Genomic DNA, 20,223 nt, shown 5'->3' with positions numbered 1-20,223 from the left:
ATTGGATATGGCTCACTGTTTATGCACTCTCGTTGCATGGGTCTTGCAGTGCAGCGACCTCTTTTTCTTGCTCTGCACTGGCCTGTAGGTGGGGGTTTGCCTCATTTTGTAATTGCTTAATGAGGTTTTGTTGTTTTACTTTAAAAATATAGCTCTGTTGTGCTTTATTGGACCTCTGTTTTGGGGTGCTCAGGGAAGACAGCCAGGCTCCTCTGGTGGGACCACCTCGGGTCTGGTCACAGGCTGCTGTCAAAGATAGTCCCAGCAACCATCCCTCATGTGGCTCTTCTTAAAAATCAGGACCCTGTCAGCTGTAGGCTTCCCCAGTTTCTCTCTCCCAGTCAAGGTTTAAGGCCTCTCAATGTTAAAGCCTCGCCACCCAAGATGGTTTTAGGCAGGTTTTCCTTTTTCTCCTTCTCCCCTGTGTCTTGTTTTGGTTCCATTCTACATAGAGCATGTGCTTTTTAATGTACAAGCCACACTTCCAATTATTACAATTGGAGGTGTCAGTTTATGGGTGCTAACTTTTTCATTGGAGGGTTATCCTCTCTTCCTCCTCCCAAGTGTCAACCCCTCCCTGTGGATAGGCTAGAGGAGTTATATAGTTGAAGTGACGTAAAGAGGTGCACAACTTCTCTTATTTACTGGGGCCGGGAGGATAGCTCAGGGGCAACGTGTTTGTCTTAGAAGCAAGACAACGCATAGCAACACAGGCTTGAATCCTGCTCTCGCGCTAAGAAACTCGTCTCTGGTATTAAGCGCATTATAAAAGAACAATTATAATGTAACACATTTTACATGACAGCTTTTTACTCAAAAAGTCCCTTGATGGCAAATTTTAGTAACTTACTGATAAATTGCATAATGTTCCCCTACTCATGATGAATCATTGAAGCTTACTTTCGTTTCAGCACGTTATTGCATGCGCTTGCTAGGTTTTTTCCCCTATTTTGCAAAAACGAACATAGTTGGGAATATGAAACTTCATAATCAGACATCTAATTTAACAAGCCAGTAGCTCCCCAACTTTCAGATTTCTAGCATTTTCAGAGCAGCTAGCAATACCTTTGAGGTTGTTACTGGTTTATCAAAACTCGATACAGATAAAAATGGTATCAGCATCATCGCCTTGACAGCATCTTTAAGAATAGATCTGTCACAACTCTGTCAGTATTCAAAGTTATTGAATAAAATTGCATTTTTAATGAAGGTCAATGGACATATATTAAACATGGATAAACTGCAGTTTATTTTTTCTATTTCCTTGAAACCACATGGTTCAAAGCATCTGCAGCCCTCTGGGCTGAATGCTGATTTAAGGCTGGGATAAAAACATTGGCCTTTTGTTCTTTGAGAACTGATGGTCTTGGGAGATTCCTATCCTGCAGCAGACGGTTCACCTCTGCTCTGTGACATCATGAGGCCATGCTGGCACCTGCCAGTTTGTCCTTGTAATCTTAAATTGACCCCAATTCCGAACAAATAAGTTTGTATTTCTTTGAGCACTGCACCCACCCAGGCCCGCCCTGTTTGGGTCTGGCCCGTCGTAAATACCTAGAATGCCGAAGCTTCAAATAGATCTCCCTTCCAGATAAAAAGACCCGCAGACCTGCTATAGGGGAAGTCACTTGAGAATTCTGCCCAGCAACCTAAAATAATTGCATGTTTTTCTGTGCTCGAAGAGATTCACATGTTGCATCTGAAAGAAAATACACTTTTAAATCTGGGGCTTATATTTTCCATGTGAAGCCTTATATTCCTGCATCGTGCTACCACTGTTCAGGCCTTCCTTATAACTTGTTCATTTTGGCAGCTGAACACTTTTCTCCACTTGTTCATTTAAAGTTGAAAAATACACACACTTCTGGACATTACAGTTTCAGTACTTGATTTGCACACAGCTTTTGTTTTTCACTGGGGAACTGAAAGTGAAGCACTGTTGCTCACTTTGTCATTTAGAATGCACATCTTCAATTCCTTTCAGCAATCTGCATTTATTTACACATACTCCTTGTCTCACTTGCAGAAAGACACATACTCTGCATTCACTAGGCCCCTTGGCTGTGTGAAAGTTTTGGGCCTGCCATGTATATTCCATTGTGTCTTTTCCCATTAGACAAATGTATCTCACAGTAAGGCATAACTTGGCCTTACAGTTCATTTTTCCTGGTCTGAAAATATCCCACTACCCCCATGAACCTTATCTGCTCTAGAGCCACCACCCCACACCCTGCAGGATAGTTATTCTCCATTGTTCCCACTTCATGTGTACCCAGAGTTTTCTAATCATGGACCCGGGGCTCGACCTGTGTTGCTTCGCGTCATCTTGCTTCCAAGGCGAGCGCGTTGCCCCTGAGCTATCTCCTTGAGATATGGTATTCCAAAAGTCATTAAGTCTGACAATGGTCCGCCGTTTACCAGCCTACGGATTTTGCACAATACATGGGGTTCAAGCACTGAAAGTTTGCACTCCTTTGGCCTCAGGCCAACAACATGGTCGAGCGCTTCGTGGGGCGCATGAAGAGAGTGCTGCAATTTGCCCATCTGCCTCACAAGCCTTTTGAACAAACTCTTTACCAACTCTTGAGAGACTATCGAAACACACCTCACAGCACCACAGGCAAGTGTCCAGCAGATCTTATGTTCGGCCGGAGGTTGAGGACTCAGCTACCTCAGGGTCCACTCGCAGATGGGTCCACACCCTCCAGCCAAGAGATCTGAGAGAAGGACTCGAGAGAGAAAATGAAGATTTATTTTATTTTGGATTTCTAGAGCGCACTACAGCCCACAGGCATCAATGCGCTTAAAGGATACTTAAGAAGGCTTGCTTGAGGGTTACAATAAGCGGCCCAAGAATAGTGCTTAGATAAAGTTGGTTAGGTTACAATTGTTGACACATTTTGTTATATAGTACTATGTGATGCATAGAAAGGTGTGATATATTCATGAAAAGCAGAAGAACGGGTTGCATGTGTAATACATGATTTATAGGGATGAGCTCATTAGACAAAGAGCCTCGTTTTTAAGGCTTTTTGGAAGATGAAAGTGGAAGCCGATACGAGAAGGGGTGCTCGAGAAAGTACAGCCGAAGTAGGAAGCAGAGTGGTGGTACGCCAGACACAACGATAGAAAGAACACTCCAGGTTTGTGCCAGGACCCCGCACTGTCACACGAGTGAAGGGCACCATGGTCACCGCAGAGGACAATGATGGACGTGAAATCACTCAAAATATATACCACTTCAGAGAATACAGAGGAGACATGGAGGAGTGTGATGAGCCGTGGGAGGAGCCCGCAGATGTCTGGTCCCAGGGATAGTCGGAGGATTCTTACATTGGAGACGGGGAGGCGTCTGACAAATAATGGAGGGATGTGGAGGGCAGCCCCCCCGAGACGCAGTCCAGTTCCACCACGGGAAGGAAGGCCAGTCAAGGCCAAAGTCAAACTGTAAGACTTATTGAAAAAATGGGTTAATATGTTGACTGTTTAAGAAGGTGGAAGGTGTCCCGTTGTGGCCATCCACATTGTTATGTGGAGATTGGGCTAGGGTGGGGGCATGTTGTGGGAAGCGATGACGAGGCAGGAAGCCTCGGAAGCTCAGTTAATAAAGTTGATGAGTGAAGCTAGTCACAACTGTGTGGGCCTCGTTACTGTGCAGCGGCCTGCACAGTTTAGTCGCAGTGTTCCCGTGGTCACCCGATACCAGCCATTCCCAGATTCAATGGTTGAGAATGCTGCTATGTTTGATTGCTATTAAAATACTATGCATGCTTTGTTCAAATGAAATGTACTGCAGGTATAAAGTGCTTAATAATTACCTGGGTGGTATGGTCACTTGCCACATCGACATCAACCACACCACTGTGTACAACACATCATACACCGATGTGGGCTTTGTTGCAATCACAATACAATGCTCGATTTCTCTTTGACCAGATTTCCTTCGCCGTTCGTCGTTTGGCAGTGTTCCCCCAGCGTTATTCAAGACTTTGCAATGCTTCACGCAGAAAGTATCAGTGTTGTGCACACATTGTAACTGCTACTTTTACCATACACATATTACAGTGTGCAATTTCAAATATGTGCATGAGTGGGAGTGCGACGGATGTTCTCCATGCATATCACACATATGCGTTTATCCGTCCATACAGCTGTACACTATAATAATAGCCTTTACACTTGCACTCATCCATCCTTCTTCAAAGTTGGCATCTCAACAACCCAGGACAATACACACCATTCTTCATGTGTCCTCATCATAGTCATTCATTCACACATTCTCCCTCACGCTCACTCATTCATTCACCCCTCTTGCACAACCCCTTAGCTCTATCGGCTTTGCTGTGGAAATGGCCCTGTCTATCTAACTATGCATGTGTGCATGAAATCATACAGTGATTGCCCCTTGCAACCGCCAAAACTATTAGCTTAATCAATGCTTGGTTTGTTATTCCAACTAAGCACAGCTAACAATGAGCAGTGGGAACATATTGCTGCAGGTTGCTAAAAGTGCCAGGTGCAGCATTCATGTGTGTGAATTGACTTTCATGGGCAGGCACCACTGCCCACCACATGTGTGGTTTCTTGCTCTATTTGTGTGAATTCCAACCTGAAAGTATATGTTAATGTCCACATTACTTAATGGTACACTTTGTTACTCCAAACCCGTCTTTCTCATCACAGTCCTACTTACCGTGCAGACACTCGCTGCTGTTGGTGTGGCTTGGATCGTACAAACAGATGGCATAAAAATGTCATCTTTGTACAGTAAGCAAAGCATTACCTCCACATCCACTCTTCCTCATCCCATTACTTACATCATGAGGCCCCTGCCTCTGACACAGGACCATCTTCTATTTCTTTTGTTCTGTATAACTCCTCCCCTTAACCCACGGCATCCTGGTTAAAATTTCCTGCCTCTGGCAGGTTGATTGTTCCTGGTGTGGGGCTCTGTGGAGCTACAGTTGCTGGCCCCCTAGTGGGGTTGTGTGACGGGGCCTCGGTTCCCTTCAGGGGCGGGATGCTCCTGGTTCCCCTGCTGGGCTTCAGCTCCGGTTGAGCCTGGACTGGAGCCTCTCCTGTTTTTCGCTGGGGTTGTGACCAGCGTGTGAGCCGTACCCGCCCAGGGTCCATCAGGCCTGGGCTCAGGTAAGGGGCTGCTGTAAGGATCTGCCCTGGTGTTGTGTGGGGGCCCTGTGTATGCCCTAGGGCTGTCGTTCCATGGATCTGTGCTGTTGTCTCCAGATTGATGTGCATGGGACAGGTCCGGCACTCTGATGGTGTTTGTGCCTTCTGGGGGCAGGTTGGCCCCGCCTCTGGGGGAGGGGGTTTTGCTAGTGTTTCTCTGGAGGAGCGTGGAGTTAAGCACTGCTGCAAAGGCCCGTTGCCAGGGGGCTTAACTGATTACTCTCCCACAATGGTGGGTTTTCTCCTGGTCCTGGAGTTAAATGTCGTGCACTCAACTGGGGTTTTCTGGCGTTCCTGTTTTTGCGGTGTTTGTGCTTCTGCTTACGCCATGGGAAAGCGCAATGCTAAGCTCAGGCACCTTGCCCTTTCCTCTTCCTCATCTTCCTCTTCCCGTGAGCTTCGCAGGAGGAAGAAGAAAAAGTTGAGGCAATTTTCCTTGTCCAGGAAGGACATTAATAAGTTGCTTCTTCGGCATCATGGCGACACGCATGGGGACAAGCGCCGGCGTTGGTCGTCTTCCTCATCCTCCTCTTCTGGCGCGCAGTCCTCCTCTGCCGCTTCCTGTTCCTCATCGGCTGATGGAGAAGGGAAATATCTGGACAGGGAAGAGGTGGAGGAAGTTCTTGCACAAGTGTGGGCCTGCATGGGGTTTTCAGAGCCCGTGGTGCAGGTGGATGGGGATGACCCCACTATTCAACAGTATAAGCATACCCCGAGGATGGGGTTGCCTTTGGTCTTTGACATCCGGGCTAAGATCCTTCGTGAGTGAGGTGATCCGGAGAAGATGGCCAAGCTCTACCCATTGAAGGGGGTGAGGCGTTGCTCTTGAACTCTGTTGAAGTTGATGATCTCCTCGCTAGTCTGGTGGGTCGCTCCTCTATGCCGGCCGAGGAGGTGGCTGTCTGGGACCTGGTGGACCGTAGGGTGAATTCCAGCCTGAGGAAGGTTCATGCTGGTGCACATATGGCCCTCAGGGTGAATATCTACGGCCCCCACACTGTGGAGACTGTGCTGAGTGGTTTCAGGAAATTGAGGAAGGCCATGGAAGGAGGCTCTGACTGTGCCCCGCTGCTGGCTGACATGCAGTGGCAGGTTTGAACCCTTGTCTGATCTGTCATTTGATGGAGTGCGTGCCATAGCCATCGGTGCTGGTGTGTCAGCCGGGTGGCATGTGCATCTGCAGGATTGGAAAACGGAGGGGTCACAGAAGGCGGCTGCCCTTAAACTTCCTTTTGACGGTTCCAAACTCTTTAGTGATTTTCTTGAGGATAAAGTGCATAAGGTGTTTCATGCTGACAAACACGCTGACAAGTTCCGGCGGAAGTCTACCTTGGCAGTCAAGAAATCTTCAGGTGCAGGGACCGGACGGTCATTCCCTGGTTCCTCCTCTGCTCCTTTCGGAGACCCAGGGGGGCCGCAGTCCTCTGTGCTCTTCTCGTCCGAGCCCGGCCCAGAAGTCCTATGGATTGGGCATGCCGGTGGGCAGACATTTCCGGCTGTTTTTTCCAGTATGGGACCGGTGGTGCTCGGATTCTTGGGCTGTGGATGCTGTCCAGAGGGGTTATCGAGTAAACTTCTTGTCTCCCCCTGTCCAGGGTTGCATGGTTCGAACTGCTGTTCCCCGCTCTCTGCCCAAGAGGTTGGCTATGTCAACAGCTCTGTCCGAGTTGTTGCTGAAGGCGGCTATTATGCCTGTTCCTTTTCTGCAGCGGGGTCTGGGATTTTACTCACGGGTGGTTCTGGTCCCCAAACCTTCAGGGAAGTCTCGCCTCATCTTGGACCTCAAGGCTCTGAACTGCTTCATCCAGAAGGAACGCTTCAATATGGAGAATTTGAAGAACATTCTCCCGATGTTGCGCAGGGGGTACTGGATGGCGTCGCTGGATCTCCAGGATGCATATTACCACATGTCTTTCCACCCCTGTCAGATGAAGTTCTTCTCAGCATTTTCAATTCTGAGTGCTGCCGTTTGGATTGCGCGCAGCCCCCAGGCTGTTCACCAAGCTGGTGGCTTCCCTGGTGGTTCATCTTCACCTGACGGCATTCAGATTTTTCCCTACCTGGACGACTGGTTGGTCAAGGCGTCCCTCCGGCAGACGGTTCTGGCTCCTCTCTGGCTGGTTTACCAGGCATTACGGGACTGGGAGTTTCTGGTTAACTGGCAGAAGTCTCATATGGAGCCCTCTCAGGATTTGGTTTTCATCGGGGCTCAGATTTGCACCAGGATGGGGAGGGGTTTTCTGTCCCAGGAGAGGGTCCAGCACCTGCTGTCTGTTCTGGGCAGGGTTCTCAGGCGGTGGTGTGTCACGGCTCGCCTGTTGCTCATGCTTCAGGGGAACATGGCGTCTTGGGTCTTCCTGGTTCCTTGGGCTCGTCTTCATCTGCGTCCTCTGGTGTTGGCCCAGGGGTTGTGGCCTCCAGAGGGTTGTGGCCTCCAGAGGAAGCCCGTTGCTCGTCCAATTGGAGAGAGTTGTGTGCCATTCTCTGGGCCCTGTTGTACTTTGGGATGTTTCTGAAAGGCCGGGCAGTGTTGGTCCGGACAGACAATACCACAACATTGGCATATGTCAACCGCCAGGGGGGTCCGGCTGCTCCTTGAATGCTCTGGCAGCTCAGATAGGTTCCTGGGGAGAGTCGCACCTGTTGTCCCTGGTGGCCTCTCATGTCGGGGTTGACAATGTTCGGGAGGATATGCTCAGCCGCCGGTTCCCCTCCTCTGTGGAACTGGTTCTGTCGCACAGGGTGTTTGCAGAGGTATGTGTCTCCGGCCTCTGCGAAGGTTCCTCTCTTCTCCTCCCGGTTCCCGACCGAGGAGGCTTTGGGGTGGATGCCCTCGCTGTGGAGTGGCCTTGGGGTCTCTTTTATGCGTTCCCTCCTCTCCCCCTTCTTCCCCGGGTGGTTCAGTGCATCAGGGAGAGCGGGATCCTGTGCTGTTGGTTGCTCCCTTCTGGCCCCGCCGGAGCTGGTTCCCCTCCCTGTTGGAGGTTGGGAACCTTGGTTGATTCCGAGGTGGCCTTGTCCCCTGCAGGTGGGTCTGGGGTTTGGGGTCAGACAGCTTCAATGGGCGGTTTGGCTATTGCACGGTCTTGGTTGCTCTCCCAGCGTTTTTCTCGTCCTGTGATCGAGTCTATCATTAATGCTCGTAGGCCTTCTACTCTGAAGGTGTTTGACAGACACCAGGGCCACTTTCGGGATTGGTGTGGGCGGTCTGGGATCCCCCCTGCATTCTGGTCTGCCCGCTATTCTCCAGTTCCTCCAGGAGGGTTTTGACAAGGGCCTGGCGATCTCCACGCTTATGGGCCTACATCAAGTTCCTCTTGGGGGATTCTGATGACCACCTGGATGGGGAGATCTTGGTGGCGAAGTTGCTTCGGGGTCTCTCTTCTTCCCGTCCTTGTACTTATAAGGGCCTTCCCCTTGGGATCTCCCTCTTGTCTTGAGGTTCCTTCAGGGGCCTCTCTTTGAGCCCCTGTCAGAAATTGACATCAAGCACCTTACACTAAAGACTGCTTTCCTGATCGCTATCACATCTGCACGTAGGCTGGGGGAGATTGGGGCTCTGTTGTTTCATCCCCCTTTCTTGAGGGTTCTAACGGACTCTGTGATTTTGCGGTGTGATCCGAAGTTCCTGCCTAAGGTTGTGTCTCGGTTTCACACCTCTCAGGATCTGGTTCTCCCAGCGTTTTTCCAGGATCCACAGACGCCGGACGAGGTGGCTTGGTATGCCAATGATGTGTTGGTGGGCGGTTGTGGAGTATTTGGCTTGGACTGCCCCTTTCCAGCAGTCTTATATGTCTCCTGGTTACTTTTGGCCCCGCTGGTGCGGCCCGGAAGGCCTCTGGTTTTCATTAGCCGGTGGATCTGTGCTGTTATCTCCATGGCTTATGTGGCTTCTGGCCTGCATGTGCTTGCCCACGACCAGGGTCGCTCTACCAGGGGTTTGGCTGCTTCCTGGGCGGATGCTAAGGTGGTTTCTCTACAGGAGATTTGTAGGGCGCCCACCTGGGCAGATTAGAGCACCTTCGTCAACAACTATCGGTTGATTGTCTCCCACTGTGGGGATGGTTCCTTCGGGGTTGGGGTTTTGTCTGTTGGCATGTGATTTTGGAGTCATAAAAGATGTGGGCTTTTTTTTCTGCACTTTCTGTCTCTGTGTCTCATTGGGACCTCTCCCCATTGCTGCTACAGTATGCCTCATGATATAAGTACCGGTAATTATCATTACTCCAAATCATACTCTTCCTCGTCACAGTACCGACGACCCTCCTCCCCCTCCCTGCGGGGGAGGTCCCATGCTCTGGCTTGGATATGTTAAACTGGATGCTGTGGGTTAAGGGGAGGAGTTATACAGAACAAAAGAAATAGAAGAAGGTCCTGTGTCAGAGGCAGTGGCCTTATGATGTAAGTACTGTGACGAGGAAGAGTAGAACTAGGAGTAATGAAGATTACTGGTAAGTAATGAAAGCATTTATATCAACGGGTGAAGTGGGACTAAAATATAGCAAAGAACATTAGTCCCTCTTCTGCGTTGATTACTGAGAGGCAGTGGAAAGTCACTTTGGAGCAGACACTGTTAATGTAAGGCCTGTGGCAAGTAAGATGTACTAGGAAGTAACTGGAGGATTTTGAGTGATACTGCCGCTGAATTGACAAAGATGTGCCTTCTCTCTGTTTCCACCAATCCAATTGGGCATGCGCAGGTTTGTGCCTTACTGTTCGAGTGATTTCTGGAGTGGGACGCTGTCCAAGTCTCGCCAGGGTATGTGCAAATTACAGAACAACTATTTAGTGATACAATTGAAACAACTGGGCACCATTTGATGTCTTTCTTCTGTTCTAGAGGACTACGCCTTCATGGGGTCACGTATTATCATGGAGGTGATAAAAGACCTGGCTCCAAAAGGTATCAAGCAGTCTAAAGTCGTCATGCTGGCTGGCACAAGGTAAGGGTTGCAGTAGAAATACTTTCACTGTGTCGCACTGGGAATGACAAAATCACTGACCTAGACTCACCACTCCTTGGGTTTCTCAAAATGCTGAGTCCTTTGCAATAAGAAATGCATGGGTCCTGTACAGTGGATTAAGAGGGATGCTAAATCGAGGGGGGCTCTAATTAGGGGGGCATGGCCTAAGTATGTGTGTACTTAACCTAGGGGCTGGGTGTAGGGGCGGAGCCAGCCTAAACATTTTGGGGGGCTGGATGGCAGTTTTGAAAACCGTTAGTGAGACGGGGCATTAAACCTAGTGCGCTACTGATCCCCCCCATCCTACTGCCCCTCCCCACCAAGCCCAGGAGCCTGAGTAGATATTACGCCTTCCTTTGGCCCATTAGATCCATCCTTCACCCCAACTCACCAGAGGCAAAGCCAGGACTGTGCAACAAGTGGGGCCTGGAGCTAATGTCCTAGAGCCCACACTAAGAAGAGCCTGCAGAAGGAAGGGCACTTGTTCTGCCCCCAGCCAAATGGATAGGAGTGACAGAAAGTAGTAAGGAATGGCAAACTAATCAAGGGGGTGTTGCCCCCTTGAGTAAAGTTTTAAAATAATGGCCTAAAATAGTGCATTTTACATTACACTTTCTGTGATAAATTAGGTAAAAAGCCACACAGTTTGCAGGGTAAGACACAGTTTGCAGGGTAAGACATAAAAAGTACATTAGATGCTAAGTCATCAAAAATGCACAGGAGCATTTTCAAACACATTTTCTTAATGCATTTGCCCACTATATGCCAGTACTCTGCAAGTGTAAAAAGCATTTTTATATTGATTGTGCTCACACATGTTGATTCTATTGCACCTATATATGCCACTATTCCCACATAGGAACATACTCATGTTTGCTTCGTCCATAATGCCAGTAACGATACTATAACAAAGCATGTTTATGCATGTTTATGCTAGCTCTCCCAATACATGCCAGTATCCCCCATGTAAGAACATACTCCTGTTGGCTTTGCCTTAATGCCAATGAAAAAAAGCCATGCCAAAGTAAGAAAATATATCCTTGCTGGCTACACAAATCCCCCACTCGCCATATAAGAACACTCATCATGTTGTATTTGCTCCCTAACGGCAGTAAAAAATGTCATGCCACAGTAAAAAAAACATTGCCTTACAGGCTGAACGAATACCCCGACCTCAATATAAGAATACTTATATTGCCTTTGGCCTTAACACCAGTAATAAACTGCAATGCCACAGTAATAAAACAGGTTCTTGCATGCTGTTGTAATCCGAGTGTGATGCGCAGGTTCAAATCCTGGTAAGGCCAACTCTGGCTTTCATACTTCAACGTGACCTCCTTTATCTCCACCCTCCTCTATGGACCTTGTACTATTTATTATGTTGCTTTTACACCTTGTTACCTCTCTCATACTCTATTTTTTTTTTTATTTGCACTTATCAAGCGCGCTTGCAGCCCATAAGGCATTGAGGCGCTGTTACAGAAAATGCGAAGATTCAATTTACAGGGAGTGCCCAGTGGGCTCTTGGTTGCAGGTAAAGGAACAAACATGCAAAGCATTGTTAAACGGCACAAAATGCAAGGAACTGTTGAACCACCTCATGATGGATATATTTTCAGACAAAGAGTTTAGTTTTAATAGCCTTGCGGAAGGCTAGCTGTGATTCAATCCGTCTTAGGTGAGGTGGCAGGGCGTTCCAGTGCGTGGCTGCTTGGGTGGGGAAGCTGGGCCTCCAGCTCGCACCTTTCGTGAGGTGGGTGTGACAATCGTGTTGACATAGTGTGATCTTAAGGGTCTGGTGGCCGTATGCCTGGTGAATCTGTCGGTCAGGTAGGGATGGGCGGGGTCGTGGAGGCATTTGTGGGTGAGGGCAAGCGTTTTGAAGACAATTCTCTGTTTCACAGGGAGCCAATGGGCTTGCCTTCTGATTTCAGAGATGTGGTCTCTTCTGGCGGTACCTGTGGCTGCCCTCAACGCAGTGTTTTGAGCTAGCTCCAGTTTGGCAATGTTTTTGCTGGAGGTCCCAGCGAGGAGGGCATTGCAATAATCTAGCCTTGACCCAATAATTGCCCTGGCAATGGTGAGACAATTGTGGTGGGCCAGGAAGGGTCTAGCCGCGTTGAGGATTTTAGCGTAGTAGGCTGAGGAGGTGGCGATAGCATTGACCTGTCTATCCAATGAGAGGTCGGAGTCGAGATAGACTCCGAGGGTCTTTACATAGTTTGAGACCTTGATAGGAATGTTGTCGATGGTGAAGGATGAGTACTGGTCTCCAAGGTTGCCCAGTGTGAACGGTGATCCGATGAGGAGGAGTTCAGTTTTGTCACTGTTGAGGTAGAGCCAATTTTCTTCTGTACTGTACTTTGTTTTCCCTGCTCACCAAGTTGTACCAGTGTCGTGATACTTACGGGTTTGGGCGCTGTCAATAAATGCAATAAATAAATAAAGCTCATTAAATGAGAGCAAACTTCGGCTGGGTGATACATTTTATGTAAATATGTACTCTGTACAGCGCTTTGACAAATAACATATTATCATTACACCAATCCCCCCCATATAAGAACACTTATGTTGCACTTATCATGTTATATTCCCCTATGTAAGAATATTTATGTTGCCTTTGACCTTAACACCAGTAAAATAAAAAGCCAAGTCAAAATAAGGAAACATACCCTTACCATGTAAGAACACTCATGTTGGCTTTGCCCGTAATGCGACTACAACATTCCTTTCCACAGCCAGGCCAGCCCCACTGTAGTATTTGCCCCACCCCCACTCCAACCCCACCAGCACATAAAATACTCAAGTTAGCTTTCCTTTGCCCAAAAACGGCAGTAAAACATGCCATGCTCTTGTCAAAAAATGATCATGCTCCAATGCCCCTCCTCAGGCCCCAGCTTGCATACACACAGATACACAGAGATATGGACACATTCAGACACATGCACCCACACAGCTGATCTGTCATTCACATGAGCACCCAGAACATTTGGACTGGGCGCTCATTAACACACGCAGTCACACCCATGTACACCATTCACACTGCATTCATTCATAGGTGTGCTCTTGCAGACAGCTCCTAGCATACAAACATACAACCACTTGCACACTCCCTCTCATGCATGCACACAAATATACTTTTTATTTTTGTTAATGGTAATTATTGAAAGCATGGGCCAGTAAAAGCTGAGCCGGCAGTCAAGCTTTTAGTTGCTATAACACAAAAATTGTAACAGTACCCCAGATTGAATGAACATTAGAAACATAAGTCACGTGAGTCCGTGGGGGCCCTCAAAGGGAGAGTCACCACAGGAAAGATTTAGGAGAAACCCTAATGTTCAGAGTGCATACAAAGGAGACAGAAGGATAGGAGTAGGGTCTATCTACCAATGCCTATGTGCCCTCTAACGCTAGAAAGTGCTGGTGTGCCGCTTATCTAAAAGTTGATAGAATACGGAATGGAATTTCTACCAATTTCTAGTATGCACCTGACAGCAAATGTGATTAGGGAATTAGAATGATCTCCTTGAGCCAACTGGAGTCAGACACACTGCGTGGAACATGCAATGTGTAGGGTGACTTAGCAGTAAAAAAAAACAAACAAAGGTAGTTCAAACACACGCTATATCAGTCTACTTGTGGTAAAAATACAAGTTTAATGACCTGTAGAGCTGACTCGAGGTATGTAGATGTTAATAAAAGATAATCAAAATGATCAGTTTAGTAAAACTGGTTTATCTGATAACCCAACCTGTGCACGTGAACTTGCAACTTGTTCACATATAATGTTTTGATATTGAAACAGTGGAAGGCAAAAAGAGTTTGCACACTGAGTAGGGGTGCCGTATAAAGTTACCCACTGAGTGTGGAAGCGAGAACAGGTAATTCCTTAAAGTTCTGGGTCTATCGGTTTCAGTGGTGTTTAAATAGATCTTCAGGACAGTCTTCGCGTCATTCCGGATGTGTCAGGAATGTAGCAGGGGGATTGCTGGTTGCTTGAACTCTCCTTATGAGTACTGCTATACAGCCTGCAAATAGATCAGTGGCCCTGAAATGAATAAAACAATACCAGGGTCACTTAAGTTGTTGCTAAAGCGAACTGAATTAGAACAAACAATGCTGGATATAGCATGCTTTTAAGAAACACACCTAAAATGAACAATTAATCATGTCCTCATTCTCGTAAACTGTACTGTTTATAGTCTGTTTCTCCTTGAAGGACTGGGGTCTGATAATCAGGTCACCTCAGCCTTTCATGAAGTAAATGCCGGGTCAGTGGAAGCATACCATCATTACACCTCTTGCATATCTACTTAACAAAACAGTGCCCCTTGTTGGTGCTGTTGCCTACCTGCAGTATGAAAATGTGCAAATTTGATCAAAGCACTCATGCACGATGCATGTCAGTCGTCTGGGTGCTTCTGGTGCTAGCTGTACAGGTGTTGGAGGCTAGGGAATGGGTGCTTGAAGTTAAGCACGCCATGCACCTGCAAGAGGAGAGGCGACGTTAGTAAGTATGGAGGGCAGGACAAAAATATCTGCCTAATCCATAAGACGAGCAGCTGAGATGAATTGAATGGTACCTGAATTGGATGCGCCATTCAGTTCTGACCGTGTCGGTGGAGCCCAACTCGGGTCCGAAGTTAGGAATAGCCGCAACCTGTTGTGAACGCGACCAAATAAGCAGATTGGGTATTGGACGGACGTGTGAATAGGCGTGCGTTGTGACGCAAGGTCTGTTTACTGCGAGTCAGGCGGTCAGGCAATGCATATTGTCAGTGTGCAAGCACGCCACCCAGTGGGCTTGGTTGGTACCACATCCGTACACATTTAAATGCTATTTCAGTATGTAATATTACTTCAATAATAATGTATGTGGCATCTGGATCCTGGTTAGTATTGGATAGCGCAGTCATGGACCATGAGTAGAGCTGGTCATAGCGGCCTTAGCATTTTATTTGTGAGAACAGCGATGTTTAGCATATTGTGCAAATGTTAGGTGGAAAGTATCTTGCGATGGAAATAATGATCAGGCTCACAATCGGTTTTGCTCTCATAAAACAGTCCTATGAAATTATGTGGGCTCATGCTGGCGGAATGACATGTGTTCCTAAATGCGCTTTTTGCCCGGTCTGGTGGTCATGCCAATGTATTTGAGCTTGCATGGGCATTCGATCAAGTACACCACATTGGAAGAGTTGTAGTTGGTGAAATGTTTCTGTTGCCATGGCGTATGCAGGCCTAGGTCTAGCTCTTTAGTCCTGGTAGTGAATCTACAGACATTGCATTGGCCACACAGTGAATGTCCTACCGGGGGCACAGAATCCCAAAGGAGACCTTGTTGTTGTGTGATATCGGGGGTTGATATGACTGTATCAGAATATCCCGCAAGTTTTTCCTTTTCTTTATGGCAAAGTGTGGAGGAGGTAGGATGATATCTCCAGTGTTCAGAATGGGCCAGAGCTTGAGAATCTCTTTGAGTCTGTTGGTGTTGTCGGAGTAGCTCAGAACTGCAGTGATATTCTGTTCTTGGGCTGGTTTTTGTGTTTGTTGCAGTTGGACTTCACGTGGGATATTACAAGCTTGTTTCTTAGCTTCCTTAATGATCCTCTTAGGGTAGCCTTTTTTTGTAAGTGATCAAGTAAGATGTCTGCTTGTTTGTCATACTCCGGCAAGGTGGCGCAATTCCTCCTGTAATGCAAAAATTGTCCAAAAGGTAAATTCTGTCGTAGTCGTTTAGTATGGAAGCTGGAATATTCCATTAATGCATTATGATCTGTAGGTTTCCTAAAGATAGTGGTGGTCAGTATACCGTCCTGTGCCTGGATTTCTATGTCCAGAATATGTATTACCTCTTTGTTCAAACAGTATGTGAATTTGAGGTATCTGTTTCTCGAGTTGAGCCACTCCATGAATTTGAAAAATGGCTGTTCATCTCTGGTGAACACCACCAGAATATCATCTATGTAGCATCTGTAAAGGGTCAACTGGTTGGTGTACGGGTTGTCATCACTGTATATATGTTGGGTTTCAATGTTTGCCACATACAAGTTTGCCAGGGAAGGTGCGAAGGTGTCACCCATGGCCGTCCCTGAACATTGTTGAAAAAAAGAATCTTTGTACTTGAAGAAGTTTTGTGTGAGTGCTATTTCCGCCAATTGTAGAATGAAAAATATTGGTATAGGTGAGGATGGGTTCAGATCTTGTAAGACTTGGTCCACAACAAGTAAAGTTTCCATTTCTGGAATGTTTGTATGTATATAAAGCATCAATGTCTAGAGTGGCCAAGTATTGAGTGGGAGGGTTGAAGTGTAGACCATTGAGCAAATTCAGTATAGCTGTTGTATCTTTCAGATAGGACTGTACCTTGGGTATTTCATCTTTTAGAAAGTAGTCAACAAATTGTGACTGTGGTTCTAGAACAGAACCAATACCTGCCACAATTGGTCAGCCAGGTTGTGGGGGAGAAACTCCCTTATGTACCTTGGGTAATGCATAAAACGCCACATTTTAGGGTGTTTTGGGCATACAAATTCTGCCTCTTTCATGCTAATGTACCCCTCACAAAGGGCATCTTCTACAATACCGGTAATGAGTGTCCTCAAGGTACTGGTTGGGTCTCCCGCTAGAGGCTGGTAATTATCCCAGTTGTCAAAAAGGCTGGTGACCATATTGTCATAATTAGTGGTATTCATAATTATGATAGCGCCACCCTTATCGGCTTGTTTGATGATGATGTCCTTATCGTTATTTAGGGTTTTAAGAGTTTCATGTTCTCTTTTGGAGATGTTTTGAAACGTGTGTCTTGGTGTCTTTTCTATTTCTTCAAGTTTCTTTATCAGTGCTCTTTCGAAAGTGATGGATTCAACAGAGCTAGTCGGGGGATAAAAAGTAGATCGCGGGTGGAGTCCCGCAGTGCCTCTTGCTACCAGTGTCTCTTCAGTTCCTTACTGGTCTCCAAAGAATTAAGGCGTATTTTACGCACCAACCAGGCGATCTCAATGCAAGTCTCAAAAGGGTTATGGTGGGAAGATGTTACAAAACGTAGCCCTTTTTGTAGGACGGTCAATTCGGTAGTTGTTAAGGCGTGAGTAGATACATTTATCAACAATAATTCCTCTACTGGGGTTGGCCTCTCCCCTTGCTCCTGGTTACCATCGGGCATTCTGGTCTTGGCCTCTGTCTCGTCCGTTCCCTTTGCCACGCTGATATAAAAAAGGATTTCTTCCTCATTTTTGTCCCCTGGGATTTGTTTGATCTTGGAACTGCACCCGTCTGACCCTGGACTGTTCTCTGTTTCGTGAAAGGCTCCTGGAGCTTCCAGCTGAAGTGCTTGGTCTTGCATCATCGTCATCGCTGCCGCTAGAAAAAGTCCATGCGGCTGGGGTGTTCTTTTTTGCGTTTCTTCTTGGTACACACCATTTATTTGGTTGGGTGGCTCCTGTATTGTTCTGTCCATCGTCGTAATAGCTGTCCAAAACATATGGATAGGTCTTCTCATGTGTGAATGCTGTGATGTCTTTTCGTAATTTCACAATTTTCTTATTCAGATTCAGATCTCTGAAATCTTTCATTAGTTGGTCTAACTCTTCAAGTTTTTTCTTATATGAGTCCAATATGGATTTTGCCTTTAGGTTCTCAATTGTTTGTTTGATTTCAGTCATAAACTGGATAGATACGGATTTTGCTGTATTGATTATCAAGATCAGGCAGTCCCGTGTACATTTGTTAACTATATAGCTCCAGTCCTTCCTGAATTGTATTTGATCTAAAAAGATACGTGGTTCAATCCGTATTATCAGTCCGTCTGGTTCTGTTTTCGCCCGTAAGTACTCAGTCATTAATATGCAGTGCAGTTCAGTATGTATAATTTTCTTCCTTAGTCTCTCTGTCTCATTCCATTCATACCCTCGCGTTGGCGCGGTAGGGATGGGAATTGTTCCAATAGTTGCAACATGGGAAGGCGGGGGGGGGTCTGGTCTACTGATATCTCCAGGGCAGGCTTTCATCCTCTGCCTCTATGTTCACTGCAATGACTGTCTTCTTACCTCAGAGAGTGGAGAGCGGTATATTTGCTTAAGTAAATACACCACTCTCCGAGGTGAGAAATGTGATAGGTTTTAGCCGTCTGAGCCCTGGGCTGTGTTTAACAGCAGAGTGATGCCTGCTGTGTTGAAGTGGGGGGGCTTTAGCCCTCCCAAGCTCATGCCTGGCGCCGGCCCTCGCTACGCGCACCAAAGTTGTGACACCAGTGTGCCCCAGCTCTCACATGCAGCAGGCAGCCCTTTCATTCAAGAGGCTGCATGGTTAAAAACCATGGGCTCCTTAAAAGAACGGGCTGCCTGCTGTGTAAGGACTCTGTACTCCGAAACAGGAGGAAGGCTGGAGGGTCCAGTCTCTCCTTTTGTTTCCCAATAAAGAGTTATGCAGCATGAAGCCTCCTTTAAACGGCTTCATGCTGCTTGATGACTCTTTACCCGGAAACAAAAGGAGAGATTGGGCCCTCCAGCCCTCCTCTTGTTTCGGGGTTCACAGGCATCTGGTATCTGTATAGCCAAAGCCACGGTTACACTGGCTGTCTGCAGATGTCAGTACTTACAAAGTGCTGACACCTGCAGGCAGTCCATGTAACTGTGTAGCGCTTCGGCTGGACGGCTGTCCAAGGTGTCGGCATAGCTGAGGCTAGTCGTGGTGGACCCAGGCAGGGCCCTGGCTCAGGAGCCCTCACTGGAGACTGCCGGGGCTGAGCCCCGGCTAGCTTCAGCCCACTTAAAGCTGGTCCTGTATGACTTTCTGGGTTTTGGGTAAGGTAATCGTGGATTGACAACTTTTGTTGACACTCAATGATTTGCTTTTCAAAACATTGCCTTCAACTCTTCTCTTACTTCGACCTGTCATTCCTCTACCCCCATTCCCCCAGTGGCAGTGCTACCCAGCTGTGCCTTTTAAGCTTTACACCTTTTGAAACAGGGTTTCGACTCATCTTCAAAAACGTAAAAGAACAAAATCCAGTTCCCAAGTCGATGGTGCATATGGGTGGGTGGCATCTGCCCATTTTTTTAACAGAGGATGAGTGCCTTCCCCGAGAGTTCTAAACCCAGCAGTTCTACTTTCAATTGAATTCATGGAGTAGTGTGTGCTCAGCCATTTAGAATGGGATTTACACCCTGCTTGTCAGGCTCCCGGGCAGAGGTCGAAGTGGGCTGGAGTGGTTGGGAGTGGCGCTCCTCTACTTTGTTTTACTAAGGTTTACTGTTCCGATACTTTCATTTTCAAAAGAACGATTCCGAAATGGCTTAGTTTCAAAATAAGTGTTAGGATGTATTTGCACTTCACTGAAAATGTCCTTAAAGTGCAGGTGCGTTTGTTTGGGGGTACGGATTGCACGTGGGAGGGGGCGTAGTGATGGGGTTTGTGGGCAGGGGAGGGCAGGCCAGCAGAGAACATAGTTCCACTACATCTTTTCATACACTTCGACCACTGCTTGCAGGCCGTGCATCTCCCCCCAGAAGCCCAAGTCTAATCAAAGTGCGTGCAAAGTGTCGCATATTGAGACATTGCTCTGCAGGAGATATTTGGTACACAGACTTTTGGCTTTGAAACGTGTGCAGCTTTTATACTTTTCCGGCAAAGTATAAAATCTCTCCTCTCTGGTTATTTTTCGAGTGTTGGTGATTGATTTTCTGAAAAGCAGCTGCCCTAGTATCCTGCCCACTTTCTATGAGTAGGAAAGGCCAGTTGAAAAAAATGCCACATTTCACTTTAAAATATGTTCACTTCCTTTGAATGAGTCGCCCCACTTATTTATTTATTTTAAGAAGTTGTGCCCTTACAAAATCATTTCAATTTGTATGCAGCATTGTTGGAAAAATCTGTATACGTTATTTCTCATAAAGTGCCATTCACTGATGTTAAGTTTCAGTCACGGTTTTAAGTAGGCAGCAGCTAGCCAGGGCGCACCCCCTGCAGTCTCCAAAAAATACTTGTTAGCTGTAGGGCCCACTACTATGGATACTTTCTGAAAATGATCTTGTAGAAGTCCTCTGTCGCCACCATGTGGTTAAAATGTGAA

At 47.0% G+C, this 20,223-nt stretch overlaps 1 protein-coding gene across 1 annotated transcript in view; it reads left to right on the top strand.

The window, feature by feature from the left end:
• Nucleotides 1-20,223, top strand: part of LOC138569291 (palmitoleoyl-protein carboxylesterase notum2-like) — a 105,797-nt gene that overhangs the window by 26,619 nt on the left and 58,955 nt on the right. The window contains exons 6-7 of the mRNA XM_069647135.1: nt 9,888-9,946; nt 10,028-10,130. Of these exons, the coding sequence (XP_069503236.1) occupies nt 9,888-9,946; nt 10,028-10,130 (162 nt within the window). The remainder of the gene's footprint in view (nt 1-9,887; nt 9,947-10,027; nt 10,131-20,223) is intronic.

Source organism: Ambystoma mexicanum, chromosome 2q, assembly GCF_040938575.1.
Source record: "Ambystoma mexicanum isolate Mex_15411 chromosome 2q, UKY_AmexF1_1, whole genome shotgun sequence".
Taxonomy (NCBI): Eukaryota; Metazoa; Chordata; class Amphibia; order Caudata; family Ambystomatidae; genus Ambystoma; species Ambystoma mexicanum.
This window is presented reverse-complemented; position numbering and strand designations above follow the sequence as displayed.